This window comes from Passer montanus, unplaced genomic scaffold, assembly GCF_014805655.1.
Source record: "Passer montanus isolate IOZ18808 unplaced genomic scaffold, ASM1480565v1 scaffold18, whole genome shotgun sequence".
NCBI lineage: Eukaryota > Metazoa > Chordata > Aves > Passeriformes > Passeridae > Passer > Passer montanus.
In genome coordinates, this window is record NW_024365381.1 from 16567937 (window position 1) to 16586598 (window position 18662).

At 52.4% G+C, this 18662-nt stretch overlaps 1 protein-coding gene across 4 annotated transcripts in view; it reads right to left on the reverse strand.

The window, feature by feature from the left end:
- LTBP2 (latent transforming growth factor beta binding protein 2) overlaps positions 1-18662 on the reverse strand; it is a 71459-nt gene that overhangs the window by 7529 nt on the left and 45268 nt on the right. For 2 of the 4 annotated variants that reach the window (XM_039705367.1, XM_039705364.1), the window contains exons 9-26: positions 17429-17503; positions 13538-13660; positions 12923-13087; positions 11818-12048; positions 11267-11289; positions 9521-9560; positions 9025-9111; positions 7780-7905; positions 7461-7589; positions 6936-7055; positions 5869-5988; positions 5539-5661; positions 5214-5339; positions 2755-2877; positions 2326-2451; positions 2105-2227; positions 1744-1875; positions 659-784 (exon numbers count right to left, since the gene is read on the reverse strand). In XM_039705367.1, coding sequence (XP_039561301.1) covers positions 659-784; positions 1744-1875; positions 2105-2227; positions 2326-2451; positions 2755-2877; positions 5214-5339; positions 5539-5661; positions 5869-5988; positions 6936-7055; positions 7461-7589; positions 7780-7905; positions 9025-9111; positions 9521-9560; positions 11267-11289; positions 11818-12048; positions 12923-13087; positions 13538-13660; positions 17429-17503 — 2118 coding nt within the window. Of the gene's footprint in view, positions 1-658; positions 785-1743; positions 1876-2104; positions 2228-2325; positions 2452-2754; positions 2878-5213; positions 5340-5538; positions 5662-5868; positions 5989-6935; positions 7056-7460; positions 7590-7779; positions 7906-8921; positions 8953-9024; positions 9112-9520; positions 9561-11266; positions 11290-11817; positions 12049-12922; positions 13088-13537; positions 13661-17428; positions 17504-18662 lie in introns of all 4 variants that reach the window. The other 2 variants (XM_039705365.1, XM_039705366.1) reach the window with 2 other exon arrangements.

Consider the following 18662-nt stretch of genomic DNA (forward strand, 5'->3'; position numbering starts at 1 on the left):
AAGCTGCTAGGGACAAGCTGAGAACTGTGTTCACACTGTGGCTCAACACAAGTCTGGTAGAAGCCTCATGCCCTGCTCTTAGTGGATCCAGAGCCTGAATCCAGTTTGCCAAAATCCAGCGAGTTGCTGGGTCACAGAATCATCTAGGTTTGGAGGACTCCAGTTCAACTCCCTACTCAGTTACAGGATCCCACCAGGCTGCTCAGAGCTTTTTCTTGTTGGGTCTTTAAAATGTCCAAGGATGGCAACTGAACAAACATCACAGGCAACTGCTCCACTGCCTGCCTATCTTCACAATGAACATTTTCTTCCTTATAATATACCCTGCCTGTTCTGTACAGGCACCCATTAAAGTGCCTTTCTAGCACCTTCAGTGCCTCCATCCCCAAGGACCTCCTTTCCACCTGGACAGAAAAGGGCTCCATGTTCACTGTTAAACACTCAGTTTTTCAGAGCCTGGTCCTTTGCAATCCCAAAGACCTGCTGTGATAAGGGAAGGGGTTTTGACTCCATGAGCAGCCCTGTCTATGTGTGTGATTCTCAATGTGTGAGAGCAGTCCCTGTCTGTGGTCTGGGAGCCATGACACAACAGGGATGCCAGCCTGGCACCTGCCCATGGCTCTCCTTTACTGACTGGCAGTGATCCTGGCAGACTCACCGATGCAGTAGTGCCCAGAAGGTGAGCTCTCATAGCCACGGTCACAGAGGCAGCGGAAGGAGCCATCCGAGTTCTCGCAGAAGCCGTGGCTCCCGCACAGCGTCTCATTGGCACATTCATCAATGTCTGCAGCAAAGCCCAAAACAAGAATCATCCTAGTCCCCACTTCTCCCAATGGACATCCCTACTTAGGCCCTTTGGCTCTGACCCCAAGATCTGGGACTGGGACAGGCACTCCCTCGATGTGAGGGACTGGGTCTGGCTGCTCCAGTTACTCACCTATGAGTGTGCATGTTAAGAGAAGCTTCCTGCAGCTCTGAGAGCCACAAAGAAGCCATGTGAATAGAGCAATAGGGGCAGGGCGGGAATGGGAAATTGATGGGAAGCATGGGAGGTGACTGGCAGGGGTGGCAGGGTAGCAGTTTCCTTCAGAGGTGTAAAGCGACACAGAGCCTACAAGCTCCAGCTGCTGCATGGAAGTTTTCCTGGAGTAGTTAGAACAGCTATGTGTCCACAGCCCATGGTTCCCAAGGCCAGGAGCAGCTCCACATGCTGAGGCTGAGTCTTAGTTCGGCCCAGCGCCCAGTGGCTGGCAGCAGTTCCTCCCTACTGCAATTTTCCCTGAGCTGGGGGGAGCCTCAAAAACTGCAAAAACCTCTTTGCTCTTTCCTCTTTGCTGGAGCCTGGGCTTCAAATCCAGACCCGCTAGCCTAGCATGCTCTGGTACCAGCAGCCTTTCCACTCACCCAGGCCTGCCAGGCAGGTGACTGGCAGTGGCCCCAGCAAGCACAGCTTACAGGGAACTGAGGTCCAGCCCCAAGCCTGGAATGGCTGTAACCTGCCCAGGACCCTCCCCAAGCGGAAAGCAGCACAATGCAGTGTCTGTTCCAGATGCCAGGAAGAGAGAAGTCTAGACGCAAGCAGGCAGCGCAGCCAAGAAAACAAATTCTCAGCATTATCTGCCTCTCCACCAGCCACACATTTCCTCCTCCTCCTCCTTCTCCCCTGTGCCTCTGGCAGAGATGTCCCACAACCAGCCTGTTCCTGCCAGGGTGAGGGACAGGGAGACCCAGGGCTGTACTCACCAATGCAGTCACCCAAGGGGGTCCAGTGGAAGCCAGGCTGGCAGCCCATGATACAGCGGTAGGAGCCCAGGCTGTTCTGGCACCGCCATGTGCCGCAGATGGCATCCCCGTACTCTTTACACTCATCCACGTCTGCAGGGCGGAGAGCAAGGGGATGAGCATGGTCAGAAGGGGACCCTGTTTGTTCAATGCAGCACCTGGGTCCACCTCAGCTGGCCAGAGGCCTTGAATCAGTGCTAGTCCTCCTTAGAAGTCACCAGCAACTTTGAGTGCTGGGAGCAGAACTGCCCTCCCCCCTGCGCTGGCTTAATTCATCTCCTCAAATTCTGGGAGGCTGATCTCCCCAGCAATGATCTCTCACCCACGCAATCATCAGTGTCCTGGGAATGTTTGAATCCATTTTCACACAGACATCTGTAGGAGCCTTCTGTGTTCAGACACTGGCCTTGTGAGCACAGGGACTTGTCTGCACATTCATCCACGTCTGTGAAATCAAGACAAAAATATAAACCTGGATCTCACAGCAGGGCAGGAAGCAGAGGACAGGACCTAAGGTTATGTTCCTGCCACCCTTCAATTCACCTTGGCAGCTGACTCCGCCAGCCACATTTGAGAAGCCAGGAGCACAAATGCAGAAGTAGGATCCTTGACTGTTGAGACATTCGCCATTGGGACTACAGATCTCACTGTTCAGGCACTCATTCACATCTGCAGAGAGAGCAGAGTCAGGACCGTGCACCCAGCCCTGGGGTACATCCTTCACCAAAGCCACAGGGATTCCCTGTTCCCAGTCTCTTACAGGCAACCCTCAAAGGGCTCCCGGCCCTTTGTTTTCTCATCGTGGAAACAGAGATCTTCCCTGTCCATGGTGAGCCTGAGTTTGACTACAGCCTTATGGATGTGCCATGCATGGTGGCATCACTTGCCTTGGCACCAGCATCCTCCCTGCTGAGAAAGAAGGGGGATCCAGTATGTCCTGGACCCAGAGGGCTGCATGAATGGGGTTCATACCTTCACATACGGTGCCATTGATGAGCTCAAAGCCAGTCTGGCAGCGGCACTCATAGGAGCCCGGTGTGTTTCTGCACTCTCCCCCCAGGCACTGGACAGCAGGGTCCTCACACTCATCCAGATCTGACAAGAGGAAGGGCACAGCACAGAGTGAGGCCCCAGCTCTTGCCACCACTGGAGAAGATCCCCATCCACAGAAGCATCACCCAGCTGTTGGCCTGCAAAGTGGGTTTGAGCTGTCCTCCCAGACCATCCCATCACAGTGAGAAGAGAGTAGAGACTCTGTTACTGGAGTGTGCAGATTCAGCCCAGACTCTTCACTCCCTTCCATCATAGGGACCAGTAAAACACTACCCCAATACCAAGTCAGTGGTGCCCAGTGACAGGACCAAAGGCAAAGAGCACAAACAGCAGGTCCTGCCTGAACACTCTTTCTGTGACAGTGGCAGAGCACTGGCCTAGGTTGCCTAAAGACATTGTGGAGTCTCCCTTCTTGGAGATACCAAAAAACTATATGGATGTAGTTCTGGAAAGAACTGTTGGTGGCTCTGCTTGAGCTGTGTGTTGATGAGATGAACTCCAGAGGTCCCCTCCAGCCTTAGGCATTCAGTGATTCTGTGAGCACAGGGATACTGTTAACCCCAGTGTCTGTCTCCAGCAGAACTCTGCTCTGCATACAACAACCACCAAGAATCCAATGCAGAGTCATAGTTGTTGACAAATCCTCTCTTCAGCCAACTGCACAAGAGTAAACACCAGAGCAACGCAGCACCAGCTGTACCTTCCGAGGCTCTGCTTTCTCACTTGCCAGACTTGTCTACAATGTCCTTCTCGTGGAAGAGCTGTCCAGGGGCCAACAACAACTCTTACCCAGCTGCAGAGCTCTCCACAAACCCTCTCTCACCCAGCTCTTCCAGACCTTGGCCAGAATCTGCTGGCACTCTGAGGATTTTGCTCACAGCAGAGGAGAGAGGGATACCTTCCCTCGCACAGAGGGCTGCAAGATGTCAGCAGACTGCCTGCAGCCCTTGAGGAAGGGGCAAGCACAGGAGAACACTTCAGTGACAGGAGGTAAAGCTGTGAGACTGGCAGCTCCGAAGGTAGGGAGGAACACTTTCCTTTTTGCAGAGCACTGAGTATGCCACAGGCACAAAGAGCATCGCTCCCTACCACCTCAGGGCAGGATTCCCAGCTTTTCAGCCTCAAAGGCTTGCAAGAAGCAGTATTATCGAGTCCTTCTGGAGAGGAATCAAAATCTAGTTTATTTACAAAAAAACTATCACAAAATCCTTATCATGTTTCAAATATGAAACCTAAATCCACAGACAAGGCCACCAGCCAAGGCAGGGAGGAACATACCATCCTGCCATCAGGTCAGTGTGACCCAAACAATATCAAACCCTGATAAGATGCCCTCATGAAATGGCTGGGGCAAGGTGGCTGAGATGAGGCAGCTCATGTGGAGTCTTGGGAAATGGGGAGGGCAGATGTTAGGCATCAAACCACAGCTCTTCCATCACAGCCGAAAATCAAATGCAAAATAAGTTCATTTTACACTGACTTTCTCAAACATCAAAACAGAGGAGAATTAAAGGGAGGAAAACTTCCCTCTCCTCCCCTCCTGGAGGCCCGCATACAGGGGGATCCTTCTGAGAGTCACATCAAAGGCAAGATCTTACATTTGCCAGCTACGTGCAGGCTGCAGGGCTCTGCAGTGCTCCAGAGATAAATTCTCAGCACGTGGCCATTCTTTAAACAAATATCTTTGCCAGCTCTGCCCTTTCCCTTCCCTTGCTCCAAACAGAGAATTTGCATCAAGCCATCTCAAGCCCAGGATATCCCCCACAGTCAGCCATCAGAGATGGAGTTTTTCTGCTTGTGCTGGGGCAGTTGAGCTGTAAAGCTGGGACTGAGCACTCGCATGTCTCAGCACTGCAACCAACACAAATCAGTGCTGCTGTTAAGTCTCTGCCAGCATATCTGGCACAGCAGAGACCTTGTTCTAAGCCTTCCCTTTTAAACATATCCAAGTTATATTAGGGGCTGGGGAAAAATTATGAAACCTGGGTGCTCACAGTCTCTCCATGGGCTGTGGACCCAAGGTTTCTCCTTCTGTTGAAGACCTACATTTGATATATATGCACACAGTTCTGAACTAAAAGACACACAACTCTGCCTATGTTTACAGGCCTCCTGTACTCCTCCGGCCTTTGTCAGCATCTTCTAGATCATCATTGGTCCAGGAGTCCCCATCCCTCTCCTGTGTGAGCAAAATCACCTTCCTGCAAGTGACATCTGCTCACAGCCTTCCATGCTCTCTGCTGAACAGGAAGCTAAAGAGCTGGAAAAGGATCCTGAGACTAAAAAAGCCCTCATGTCCCACCAGTAACCCAGCTATGGCAACGTCTCTTCCCTCATTTCCTCCAGCACCCCCTCCTCTGTTCCAGGGGAAGGGATACCTTCACACATGCTGCCATCTCTGGAGACAGCATAGCCGGTGTCACAAGACATGCAGGAGTAGGAGCCCTCAGTATTGAGGCAGAGTCCGGAGGGACAGGGAGCCCGGGCTGTGCATTCATCGATGTCTGCATAAACACATGAGGGAGAGTGGGGGTAAGAGGAAAAAATGCAGAGCAAGCATGACCAGGGACACGTGTGCTGGGGGAACTAGCCAGCATGGTGGCCAGGACTCAGGCAGAGCCAAGTGCTTAGGGAGAGCCTAGGGAACCCTCTGGACTGAGTGTGTGACACTTCAGAGTGTCTGGACACATGGCTCTTTAGTACCTTGGCAGCTCTTCCCATCAGGTGCCACCTCGTAGCCCCGGTAGCAGGAACAGCGGAAGGAGCCTTCCAGGTTGACACATTGTCCATGAGCGCAAGTCCCCTCCATGAGACACTCATCCACATCTGTGTGATACAGCAGAAGGCAACATGGCATGGCAGGTGCTCAGGGCAGTCCCTCCACACAAGCTACGAGTGCAATATGCCCTGGCCAAACAGGCTGGCTGACTGCAGGAGAAGGATGCTGCCTGTGCCCCTGCTCCTTTTGAGGCTTACAGGGAGCACTGCTGTGGGGAGCAAGGGTGCTGCCCAGAGGCAGCCCAAATTTCTCACCAATACATCTTCCATTCCTGGGCCGGTAGCCAGCCCCACAGCTGACACACTTGTAGGATCCTGGTGTATTGACACATCTCCCACTGGGACAAGAGCTGGGATCCACGCACTCGTTGACATCTGCCAAGAAACACAGTTCTTTCAGGCTCCCAAAGGTAAACAGTGCAGCAGTCTCCAGTGTGTCCTCTCCAGCTGCATCCTCAGAGTTTTCCTCCAGGGCACAGCGATACCCAATAGGAGTTGAGATGAGTTTGCTGGGGCTTAGACAAAACTCTTACGGCCCCACCTATCCCTCAGGATCCTACACCCACATCTGAGGGCTGACATAAGTCAGCAGCAAAACTCACTGCTGCAGGGTGTTGCCAAAGCCAGGAATGTGCATGGGCAGAGAAAGGGATCAGAGAACATCTGTGCAGGGCCGTCTCATCAGGGCGTTTCATAACTATGATCAGGATGCAACCTCCAGCTCAGTTGTCCTTAAGGCAAGTGCTTTCTGGAGGCTGTGTGTGGGGAAGCAGCATTCTGTGCATGCCCTGTTTCCTGTACTGCCTCCTAAAATAGCCTCCACTCTGTGATGGAGGTGAGCTACTGAGAAAGGGGAGTCTTTGATCAAGCACAACATACATTGACAAGGGTGAAAGCTTTGAAGGGCCCAGGTCTTGCCATGTGAATGGGATGCAGTGGGGATGGTGGCCTGAGTCTCTCCTGCCTACTCTCCCTGCAGTCCACCTGCCAGCATGACAATTTTGTGACAAAACCAAGGTGGCATGAAAATATATAGCCACGTCCTTCCACAATGGGAAGCTGGAATAGGCTGGTCATTGGGGAACTCCATGGAGAGATGGGAGAATCCTGGGAGAAGTCCATTCCCTCTGCCCAGGAAAGCCTGTTCCTCCTGCAGCCAAAGGAGAGGACAGGCAGTCCTTGGGGAGAGCACAGGGCAGACAAATGTGGGGGTGTTCTACCTCCCATACAGGAGGAGACACAGACTGATGAGAAAAGGAAGTGTTCAGCCATGTATAGAGTAGGTTGGAGAGGCAGGGGGTGCTGGGAACAGCAAGCTTTACCTTCACACTGTCCTCTGAGGCCCATGGCAAAGCCCTCCTTGCACTGGCAGTGGTAGGAGCCAGGTGTGTTGATGCACTGCTGTCCTCGGCAGATAGAAGGCTGCTCACACTCATCTCGGTCTGGCAACACACAGGGAGACAGTCCTGAGTCTTCCCCCACCAGCATCAGGAAGGCTGGGTGGGGGAGGAGGACCTGCTCCCCCTGCAGCTGGCTCCACCCAAGGGATCTGTGCTGGGGCTCTCCTCTATCCTCCACCTGCCCAAGCATCCTCCTAGCCATGAAGCAGTGATCAGGGCTGGCATCACAGACTCCTGCCTGGATCATCATGGGCAAGATCCTATCCCTGAGCAAGCAGGAGAGTGATTGCCATGGATCAAGCTGTCTATGGCAGGCCTGTGGGAAGGGAGGATATGCAGGTGTGCATGTGTGTGTGCACATTCATGAGAGAGTGTGAGGCTGAGAGAACAAACAGGCCTTGGAGAGATGCCCTGGAGGCAGCTCTGTGTCAAGTGAACACTACTTACCCTCACAGCTTTGCTTGCCCACCGACACAGCCAGGGTGTACCCAGAGTAGCAGAGGCAGAAATAGGAGCCCACACTATTGATGCAGCGACCTTTTCCAGCACAAGGGTCTTTCAGACACTCATCTTCATCTGCGACCAGGCAGGGAAGGAAGACCAGCAGTCACCACCTTCTGCACGCAGCCCCCTGCCATGCCACCTTGCAGCAGTGGGCAGGGCCTCAGCAGAGCTGCCACAAGACCTTCCCCCAATGTCCAGAAGCACTGAATGGGCTGTTGAGGCCCAGAAGGCAGAGCAGTCAAACCATCAATTGCCAACCTACCAATGCAGCGGAGGCGGCTGGGGTCCAAGGTGTAACCAGGGTGGCACAAGCAGCTATATCCCTCTGGGGTCAGAACACAAGCACCAGCTCCACAGGAAAGGGGTGAGGAGGCACAGCCACTGACCGCTGCAAAGAGAGAGCACAGGGTTGGGAGCAGCACCAAAAGGGTGCATGGAATCTAATGTCTGCTTTGTGTCCCCAGCACCATACCAGAAGGCTGCTTTTTCCCTTCTTGGAGAGTGATGCTGAGCCTGCTCCTCTCCTTCAGAGAGCCTGCACCCACGGGACAGCAGGGAGGGCACAGCAGACCCTGCCACCTCCTGGGGCTCCTGCGGCCTGAGCTGGCATGCCCCAGTGCCGAATATTGCTCACCTGCACTGCAGCCCTATGCCTTAAACTAGACCTGGCAGCAGAGCCAGACACCTGACACCTGATGGCGTTCCTTTTGGGGTGACAGCAGGGCCCCCCGCCTCGCACCACGCTGCTAAGCCGAGCACAGGCAGAGTGAAGGGGCAGCGAGGCACCACACACCCCTGGGCATACAGCCAGCCGGGGAGGGAGGGGGCAGCCCAACCCCAAACAAAGGGCTATTGAGGAAGACGCATTCCTCAGCAAGGTGCCTCCGCCAGGCCTGCTCCCCAAGGTGCTCCAGCCCCCGGCGCAGGGCAGGGACCACACTCCCAGGCACTTGAGCAAGCCTGGAACAACAGTACCCTTGTTTCCGGCGCAGTAAACAAGCCGCCCCGCAGCCACATGCCTCCGCGGCTCTCCCCCCTCCCGATGAGTCAGCTCCGCCGCGGCAGGGCCGCAGCCACCGGAGCCGGCCGTGGTTCCCCTGGCCCGGCAGCCGCTGCAAGGGGGCTGCGGGCGGGGAGGGACTCGGGGATACAAACGCTTTGTTCCCCATCGAGCTTCGCTCCTGTGACTCCCCGCGGCTGGCCGGGTTTCCCTGGCTGGCAGCAGCTGGGCCCAGGCTGGGACAAGAGTGGAAGGTCAGGGACTTTTCTTTGGGAAATCAAAGGAGACATGTGGGCAGATAAACAGGCTGGTTAAGGGGGAGAGCCCCTGGGCAGAACTTAGGACATAATTTCACTGTAGTACCGGGCAAGGAAAATCCTCTTGATGGGTGGACACACACCCACCTGCTGGCACCTGTGTTGGAGCAGCAGCATCGGGACATAATTTCACTGTAGTACCAGGCAAAGAGAGGCAGGAAATCCTCATGATGGGTGGACACACACCCACCTGCTGGCACCTGTGTTGGAGCAGCAGCATCCCAGGTGGCAGTGGGGCCAGGCTGGCGAGGACCATGCCAGAACTCCTCTTCCTCTGCTGTGGAAGGAGAAGACAGGTAAGTCAAGCTACCTGATCCCAGGCAGAGATGACCACCCAAGATTTACCTGTGCTGGCTGTCCTGGCAACCACAGCACCAAAAGAGAACATAGGAAGAGGCTGCAGGGTGGTTGCAACTCTATTGTCTTATTATTTAACACAGCCTCCTTCACCTTGCTGGATATTCATCACCTCTCCACACTCCAATAGCCCCACGTCAGCCACCCAGTGTGATGGGTGCTGCCCACAGCCAGCCCAGCCAGGAGCCCATCCTGCCTAGCACCGGGGGCTGCCATGCAGAGAAGGGTGACCCTTGGGGCAAGCCCTGAGCTCCCAGTCTCCCCACTTTCCTCACTGACCCGTTCTCTTCCCCACACGTGGCTTGCCCTCCCACCAGCCTGGCACTCACCTCTGTGTATGGCAGGCTCTGCAGTGGCATCAGCAGTTCCCTGGGGACAGAAACATAGGATACTTGTGCATGGAACTGGGATGCAGCACCCCTGTGACATTTTCCCACCCACCTCCTGGCTCCTCTTTCTCCCCAAGGTCACCATCCTAGGAGGAGAAGCTGCCCCAGTTGGGTGCATCTGGCAGGGCCACTCTGTCCTGAGCACATTATCCTGAGCAAAACACAGCTTCAGGCCATGCCCCATGGGCCACCCACAGAGGGACTGTGGCAGCACACTGTGCAGGTGAGAGCAGGGCACTGCTACCAGGCAGGCACCTCCTCAAGGTGGCCAGGAAGGTCATGCAGGCACGGCAAATATTGCCACTGTCACCAGCAGCTCTGGAGATCTGAGGACTGCTGCTGCTTTGGTCTGCATCAAGAGTGCTCCATTACCAGAAGGGTGTTTTGTGCTAGAAGCTCGCTCTCAGCATCCCCTCCTGGCAAACCTATGGCTGCCAAAGGAAATGCTGGAGCACAACCTGTGTCCCAAGTCCCTGCTCCATGGAGCTTTCCACAATGGATAAAGAAAACAGGTGACAGAACAATATAAGTTCCAGACTTCACATTTGGAGGCTTTGGTTCCAATTTCTGCCCTGTCTTGAGATTTCTCACATGTACTTGACCCAAGTTACTTCATGTTTATAAAGCAGTGACAGTGGCAGTGCTGTCCCTTCCCTCAGAGGTGCTGTATATGTCTGAGGGATGAGCTGATATAGCAAGAGGGCACAGAGAGATGTGCTCAGGAGAGATATGGCCAAACCTCTACCGACAGCATGGATCAAGAGGCACACTTTTTTCAAGTGAGACTCAAATAAATTCACACAGCCCTAGGAGAGCCTAGCAGAAAATCAGTCCCCAGGCTGCTTCCATCCAACACGGAGAATTCACACAGCCAGTACTGGAGACTCCTGCCCTGACTGCTCCAGTGATGTTTCTGCGACACCCACCTCAACACAGAAAGAGCTGGCTGTGAGCTGGGCTTGAGCAGGACACTGGGTTCCATGAGAGAGGCACGCCTAAAGCTGACTACAGCAGTTCCTCTTATCCTGCTGCCCATCAGCCCTACAGCCAGGCCAGTCTGACAGTGAGTGCCCACACCTCAGCTGTGTAAGTACAGCTGATATTAACTGAAACTGGTGAAAGCAGAGCAAACTTGAATAAAAATGCAGCAGAGACCAGAATTTCAAACCAAAATCCTCCTTGATGTCCTTTTATAGTGGGATAGATCCTTGCTGTAATTCACCCTTTTGCTCCTTAGGGCTGAGTTCATAATGGATAATCCCTCTCTTCTAGAGCTTCAGTCCCTGTCAGATGCAGTGTAGACAGGGCTGGAGCCACAACTCCCATACCTGCCTGGTTGAACAGTGAAAAAGAGTGTAAGCAGGAATAGAGTTATAGGATGTTTTGGGTTGGTAGAGACCTTAAAGATCATCTAGTTCCACCCCCCTGCCATAGGCAGGGACACCTTCTACTAGACCAGGTTGCTCAGAGTCCCATCCAATTTGGTCTTGAAAACTTATAGGGCTGGGGCATCCACAGCTTCTCTGGGCAATCTGTTCCAGTGTCTCACCACCCTCACAGTAAAGACCTTCTTCCTAATATCTAATCTAAATCTCCACTCTTTTAGGTAATTTGTATGACATCCCACTTCCAGCCCATCCAGCTACCACAGATGCATCGAGCTGTGGCAAGACAAACCTTACTCACCTGCACAGCAGGAGAAATTTCACCTGGAAAAGGAAACAGTGCATCATGAGTAGAGAGAAGTCAGATAGGCATCCTCCTGAAACCCTGACTGCCCTAACTTCATCTCCCACCTGTAAGACACTGCCATTCTATCACATTTGTCTGCAAGAGCTTGTTCCCAAAGCTGACACACCTGGACTCCTGGCTCTGTGCCCCAGGAACAACTGCTCCAGCAAATACTGGCACAAGAAGTTGGTCACACTGCCTTCCAGCTGGGCTGGACAGAAGCCCAAGGACTGGAGTGCTAGGCTTGCCATGCAGGCCTGAGGTCCTGATGGAGGCAGCCTGGCCAGTCAGCACCAACTGCAAAGATGCAGTTGCAGGAGCCTGAAACACTCAACCTTCTTTCCAAAGACTTGAAGACCTAGTGCCTCATGCCTCAGGAACACTACAGTCTGTAGGAGCCCTTTGCAGCTAGAGGTCCATCCATGGCATATGACAGGCCCTGAGAAGTTTTCCACCCTTGCTAGGGGCCCAGATGGAGCAGCTTTAAGCAGTAGACCCCACACTACCCTGTCTTGCTGAGGTGCCAGGGTGGAGGAATGCCTCCAGGATGCTGCCACGCAGGCTGTCCTGCAGTTGCTGTCTCCTCACTGTCCAGTCCAAAGTCCAGTTGCTGTTCTCTCCTTGCTCTTCCAAGCTGAGGGGCAGCTCTTCTGTCTCTGCTTTCCTCATTGACAGTCGGATATCAGAGCTGGAGTAGGTGTAGCCATGTCCTGCTGGGCAAATTTCCTTGAAGGCCTCTGTGAAGGAAAATAAAATCAAAACTTTAGAAAGCAGAGGTTGGAGGCTGGTGGAGGGATCACATGGCTTACCATACCCAGATACAATGGGACAGTGGAATAAAGGAGTGAAGATGGGTGGCATGTATGTGAGTGCGGGGTGGCTTACCATACCCAGACACAATAGTGGGACAGTGGAATAAAGGAGTGAAGATGGGTGGCATGTATGTGAGTGCGGGTGCCAGTTTCCCCAGTCCTATAATTTTCTGTAATTTCTAAGAGTTAAATTCTTAAAGAAACACATCTCAATTGCAGTGGGTTGATGCTTCAAGCAGAAGGAATGTGCTCACAGAGCAGTGTGGATTTTGTACAGGCATTCCCAGACCCCAAAAATGAAATCCCTTCTCATGGTCAGTACTGCTAGAAACAGGACATGCCACAGGAAGGTCCAGGCTGAGCAAGAGAGCAGATAAAAGCAAACCCGGAGTACCTCAGCACTGAGCACTCTACACAGCACTCAAGATACTGTGCTTAAAACACCTGAACATTTTTCTGGTCCCTGAGGACTTTTGTGCTTTCCCTTCCACCCAATCCCATGCTGAGGTACTCAAATTCATCCTCACCTGTCCTTCCTCCCAGCAAAAGATGTAGGATAGAAAAGGGCTGTTGAATAAAGCCAGGCACACACATGGTTGTGTTCTCCCTCTGGTACAGGGTGGTTTCCCATCAGGGACTTCTCATCTTCCCAGTATTATCCAGGTCTGCCTCCTGGGTTCTGTATCCCTCTCCCAGGACAGCATTTGCACTGCTCAGCTCTGGGTCCTGCAGCTGTCTGCGTTCAGGCAAACCCAAACCCCAGTGTAACCAGAGCAAAGCTGAAGCAGGCACATCTCACCTGAGCCGGGCATGGGGCACTCCTCGCAGTTCTCGCCCCAGCCCTTGCCCACGCGGCTGCAGCAGCAGATCTGCTGGGTGATGCGGTGCGACAGGGGGAAGGTGCACACGCCTCCGGCTGCCGAGCGGTAGCACAGCCCCTGCTCCATCGACACCGCTTTGTCCGCTGAAACACAACAGCCGCGTCAGCGCCCGAGGTGCCCCGAGCTCTCCAAAGAGAACGGGGGACACTCAGCTCTCCCCCTTGGCTCTTTCTCTGCTCGTGCCTCCAGCCTGTTCAAGGGCTGCCCTATCTTCTCTCCAGGACACCCCCTGGCCATCAGCCATTGGGTCTTTGCCCCAGCAGTGTCATCCCTAAAACATCCAGCTCATGTGGGAGTTTTCTCATCCCAGGGGGCTGTGTCCTCTGCTGCCACACCACACGCACATTCCCTTTAGCCTCTTCAGGGACCATGCAATGTCCATGGAGAATGATAATGCATGATGGGACCTAAGTGCATGAACAACCCAACTCAGGTACCCTGAAAGGAGATGTGAAGCATGCTGTGGCTTCCACTCAGCCATGGGGTCCTGCTCAGGTCCCTGCCCAGAGTGAGGGGTTCCCTGGAGCACTTACAGATGCAATGGCTACGGGATGGGTCTAGCATGCTTCCAGGCTTGCAGGTACACCGGAAGCTGCCACGGGTGTTCATACACTCGGCATCTTTGCAGAGGCCCTGCATCAAGCACTCATTGATATCTGTGGAGAGAAGAGAACCTGTCAGATGTGAAGAAACTGAGGGTGTTCTAAACTCCCTACCCAGTGCCTCCCATTCAGGTGCTGTGAACCAAAGGGGTCTCAGCTGGGCTGGTGTCCGAGGCAGCCGCCACACCAAGCAGCACAGTGGGGACCTCTGTGGTGACAATAGTCACACATCTGCAGAGCTTGCTTGCTGCAGCTGCAGGATGGCTTGTGGGACTTCTTTCAGTCCTTGTGGAAAACAGATGTGGCAGCTACGGTGAGCCACTCTATCAGGGTCACTATTATCATGGTTGTTTGCAAGCCAGGAATGGTGAGTCCTGTCCTTTCTCCTGATTCCTGCTACTGCTTCCATAGAGCTGTCATCCACAGAGGATCCTTGTTGAGAAACTCAGTGCCAGCATGCAGGGAGGGCATTGACAGATCCCGTCCAGAGGCAGAGGGGTGGTGGGCCAGGCTGTGGCTTACTGTGTCTTCTTCTAAGAATAGGGTGATCAAGTGTGAAGTCATCACATTCAAACCCTGCCTCAAGTTCTGCCCCTGACTCAGCACTCATCAGACACAGTCTTGGGGAAGGAAGCCAGGTTTATCCTAGGGAAACACCACTGGGTTCATCCATTTGGCCTGCAGTAAAGGCTTTCCTACAGCACCATGTAAGAATGTATGAGCTAAGCCAGAGAAGACAGCATTTGGCAAAAAGTGCATTAAGGAGAGCTGAGGGCAGTTTTCAGACGCAGAGTAAGGAGGAAGGTGTCCTCATGGAATAATGCAGCCTCCTATCTTCACTAAAGATCTTGGCCCAGAAAAGTCAGAATGCTGAAGACATGTGCTGTGTCAGGAGACACAAGCAGTGCAGGAAGAGCTGGATGAGACAGAGAGCGGCAGGACTGGGAGCAACGTCAGCACCACCCTGAGACAAGCTACAGGAAGATATACTGCAGGCTAAGAGGTGAAAGCCATCAGTGAGAGGGTTTGGGGCCCACTCACTGCTCACAGGACAGCTCTGAGCTGCCAAGACCAAGAAATGCCAACGTGATGCTAGGCCAAAGACACAGGGCAGTCCCAATGCCAGGGTGCATGGCCCTGGTGAGACCTCAAGTGCCCTCAGAGCACCCAGTGGTGCTCTAGGGACTGTTTCAAGATGGATGGGGTTGAAGACTCAGGAACAGCTTTCCCAGCACTGCCTTATTCCTCAGAGCCAAAGCACTACTGCTTGGTGGAGGGGGCTGTCTTGTGAGACACGCAGCCAGCAATGACAGCTGAAGTTCCGACTTAATGACCTAGAGGTCCTCCCCAGTCCTGTGCTCTTAAACTCCTCCATTCATCCCACCAGCTGCTCCATACACAGGTGAGACATACAAGGGCCATGAAGACCAGGCCAGAAGTTAAGTCAATCAGCAGTACCAATGCTACAGAGATCTGCAGAAGGACAGGGAGGAGTAGGAGTAGGATTTGGCTGCACAATTGGGGGTTTGCTGCTCTGTACCAAGCAAAGGACAGAGTTCATGAGAACAACCAGTGACCAACCCCAAATATGCTGGGAACCCCACTCAGAAAAGACATTAGAGCTCTCTGGAGGAGCCTTGTGGCTTATCCCTGTCACTCCACAGCATGGTCAGAGTGTTATATCATTCTGACAGACCAACTGGACAAAGTGTTTGACCCCATATGAACAAGGGGATTGAAGGGATTAGAATAATGAGAGCACAAAAGCACCAAAGGCTAGGCTTTATATCCTTAATTTAAAACAGGGCCACATCCAGGCCTCATCCCAACACCCTCTATGCTGCTGTCAGCCACAGTGGAAGTCCCCACTGGGAATAAAAGCAGGCAGGTACACTCAGAGCTACACACTCCTACCCCTGCAACATGCCAGGGTTAGGGCTAGCCTAGAAGAAGAGGCCTCAAGGATCACAAACTGAGATCCATGTGCTGCCTCAGCTGCTTTTTTCCACCCCACACAAGCCTGCCAGTGCTCCTCAGAATCAGGCACACTGAGTCAGGCAGCCTGTGGGGGAAAGGTGCAGGCTGACCAGTGCTTGGTCAGCAGAAAGGACTCAGGTCAGCAACAGACACCAAATACACATATTGCCTCCCAGGACTTACAGACACCAAGGTGCCAGGGTGTGTCATGTGCAGTGACTGTTTTGCATGCACACCTCCCTACCTCTGAGCCTCCAGGACCTCTTCCAGTGCCATCCTTCCTGCTAGTCCCAGCAGCACTGGGAGGATCCCTGGCTGGCTCTGACAGGCACTCTCAGCTCACACTCCTTGCAGCCTTGTTCTGTTCAATAGGATGCAGCAAGGAGAGGAAAGGAGATACTGGAAAGGTGAACTATTTCTTCCTCTGCTGGAAGGCACTAGAGAAAACCCTTCCTGTCCATACTGAACAGAGGAAAGTGGGCTTCTGCAGGGTCCTCCTCCAGTCACAGTTCCTTAACAATAACCTGCAAAGCCAGGTAGTTGCTCCTCCTACCTGGGCTGGCAAAAGAAGGCTCCATGTAGCCTCTCCTACATCTGTCCACCAAATTGCTCACTCTGGGCCCTAAAGTGAGGTGCTAAGGCTTCCTGTCACACATTCTGCTGCATCAGTAGAGAAGGGAATAGCACCTTGAAGCAGTAGTGTCTGAAGAACAGAACTTCTCCAGTCCCGCTTATAAAGGAGCATCCAGAGGCACAAATCTCTGGTTCATGCTTTTTCCTGTGCAAAAACATCTTCCTAGCCAAATCCACACTGTCATCTCCCTCTGCTCCTCCCTGATCCACAGGGGACAGAAATCCAGAGCAGGCACTGCAGATCTCTGCTTTCTGACATGAGTCCTTCCAGCTGCTTTGTTCCTCCAACTCATATTTGATGTCTCTGGGTAGCTCCTCATAATCACAGCACTGTCTGTGGCCACACAAGGGATGAGATCTGAGCACCAAGATGAATAGTTGTTGTGTTGGTGAAAGTTCTCCCTCAGGACGATGTGGGGAGGTTGAATCATTAATTAAGTAAGCATGGTGGAAAATCCCAGCTAAAAGAGATGAGTCACTGGACTGCCAGCCCTGGGTTTGCTCCCTGCTGCATCTGTGAGATGACACCTCTCAGCTTATCGGGGATCACAAGAAGGGAACAATAAAATTCCTCTTTAGTCAGAGGACAGAAAAACACAGTGTAGGCCCAAGAAATGCCAAATAAACATGAACCAGAGAGAAAAGGGGAGAGATTGGTGTCTTCCTCATATGGAACTGAGGGACCACAGAAGTGAGAAATGGATCAATCCTGGCAGCATGGGGCAGGCAGGGGAGCCCAGCAGCAAGAACAAGTGACACAGTCAGAACGGAAGGCATCGCTTTTATGGCAGTCTCCCACTTGTAAATGTTCAAATTGGCACGCTCCTACTTGTAAATTAATAAATTAACAAGCTGATAACCTTCACAAATATTTTTAGGAAACAGAATTTCTGTTGCTTCAGACCATGGAAGAAGTGTTTTTACACTCACACTTAGCAGAGCATAAACACAGGTCCTTCTGGGTCAGTAGGACTTAACAGGGGAGTTCTCTTGTACTGGCCCAACTGTGTGCTCACTGTGCTTGTCAGCAGAGTCACGTAGTCCTCTGTTACCTGGTTTTCTTTCATTCTTGATGAGAACATGAAGATTTTTATAAGTCACATTCTTTGCTGAGCTACACCAGGGATTTAGATAAATGTATTTTGTGTAGATAATTTCAACTCTGACAGTGAATGTGAGAAGGAGAGAGACAGAAGAAAGCAGCATCCTTACCTTGGCAGTGGCTCCGGTTCAGCCTTTTGTATCCCTGGGGACACTCCACCTGTCCATTCTCAATCACAGGGTGTGCTGGGGAAAAAAGCAAACAGTGTGGGACACTGGCAGTAGAGCCAGCCATCAGTGTCCTCCCTTCTCTGCCTTCCTTCCAGAGGGGAAAGGGTCCCTAGGCCTGCCTTGGATGGGCTTCTGATGACTCCCAGGGCAGAGGGAAAGGTAAGAGCAGCCACGTCACTCATGCAGTGTCTTCTGCTTCTTGGCAAGTGCCAAACTGGTGACCCAGAGGCGCTGCCTGTGCCTCATATCTACCCCTGTGTCACTTTGTGTCCTTCTAGGTCAGTTTGGATAGCCAGGTGGCAGATGACAAAGGAGATCAGAGTAAAATGAATGGCTGAAGTCCTTGACAAGCTGCTGAAATGACAACTCAGGCCCTGTTTATTACATTTATTTTTATACTGCATGTGATTTCCTGCCCCAATCCCTCTCATCAAAGAAAAATTCAGATTTCTGCTTTAAATAATTTTGTGGGTTTCAAAATGTTCTGTAACACGCACAATTAAACCTCTCCAAATTTTTTAAAGGCAAGTAAAATGTGGCCCATAAATTCCTAGGAAGTCAAATTTAGGCACTGAATTTTGGAGCAAGGAAAAGGGAATTCGAGTGGATGGGTTGGGAAGTGAGTAAGAATGGGGTGGGGTAGGAAGAAGGGTACTTTGCCTAAGGTAGGGATTTTCCCAGGGTGGGGTTCCTTTTAAATTTTCTGGATCTTTTGCTTGGGAACAAGGAGTGCATGCAACAGCTAAGTGACTGCCCAGCCATATTCTAACCACTCTAATTTCCCCTGCCTGGCATCAGTAGCTCTCTCCTTGGTGTCATATGTAGAAAGCCCTCCATGGCAATAGTCATATCGAGGGTCTGGCAGATTCCTTACACATTGCAGCTTCAAGAACCAGGGACAAATTGGGACCATCCTTACAGCAGGAGATGCTTGGCAAGAGCCTGCAAAGTTTAAGACCACAAAGAAAGCCTGCAAAGTTTAAGAACACATTCTGTGAGAGGAGAGCAGGCATGCCCATAACTCTTTGTCCTGAAGACTTGAACTCTATAAAGCAATTTAAAGCCACTCTAGGACAGTTATTTTAAGGCAAAAGTTAGAGACCAGCCTCCTAAGATAAAGATGCTTAGGAAATAAAAGACAGGAGAACACATCATTACCAGCCTGTACCAGGAA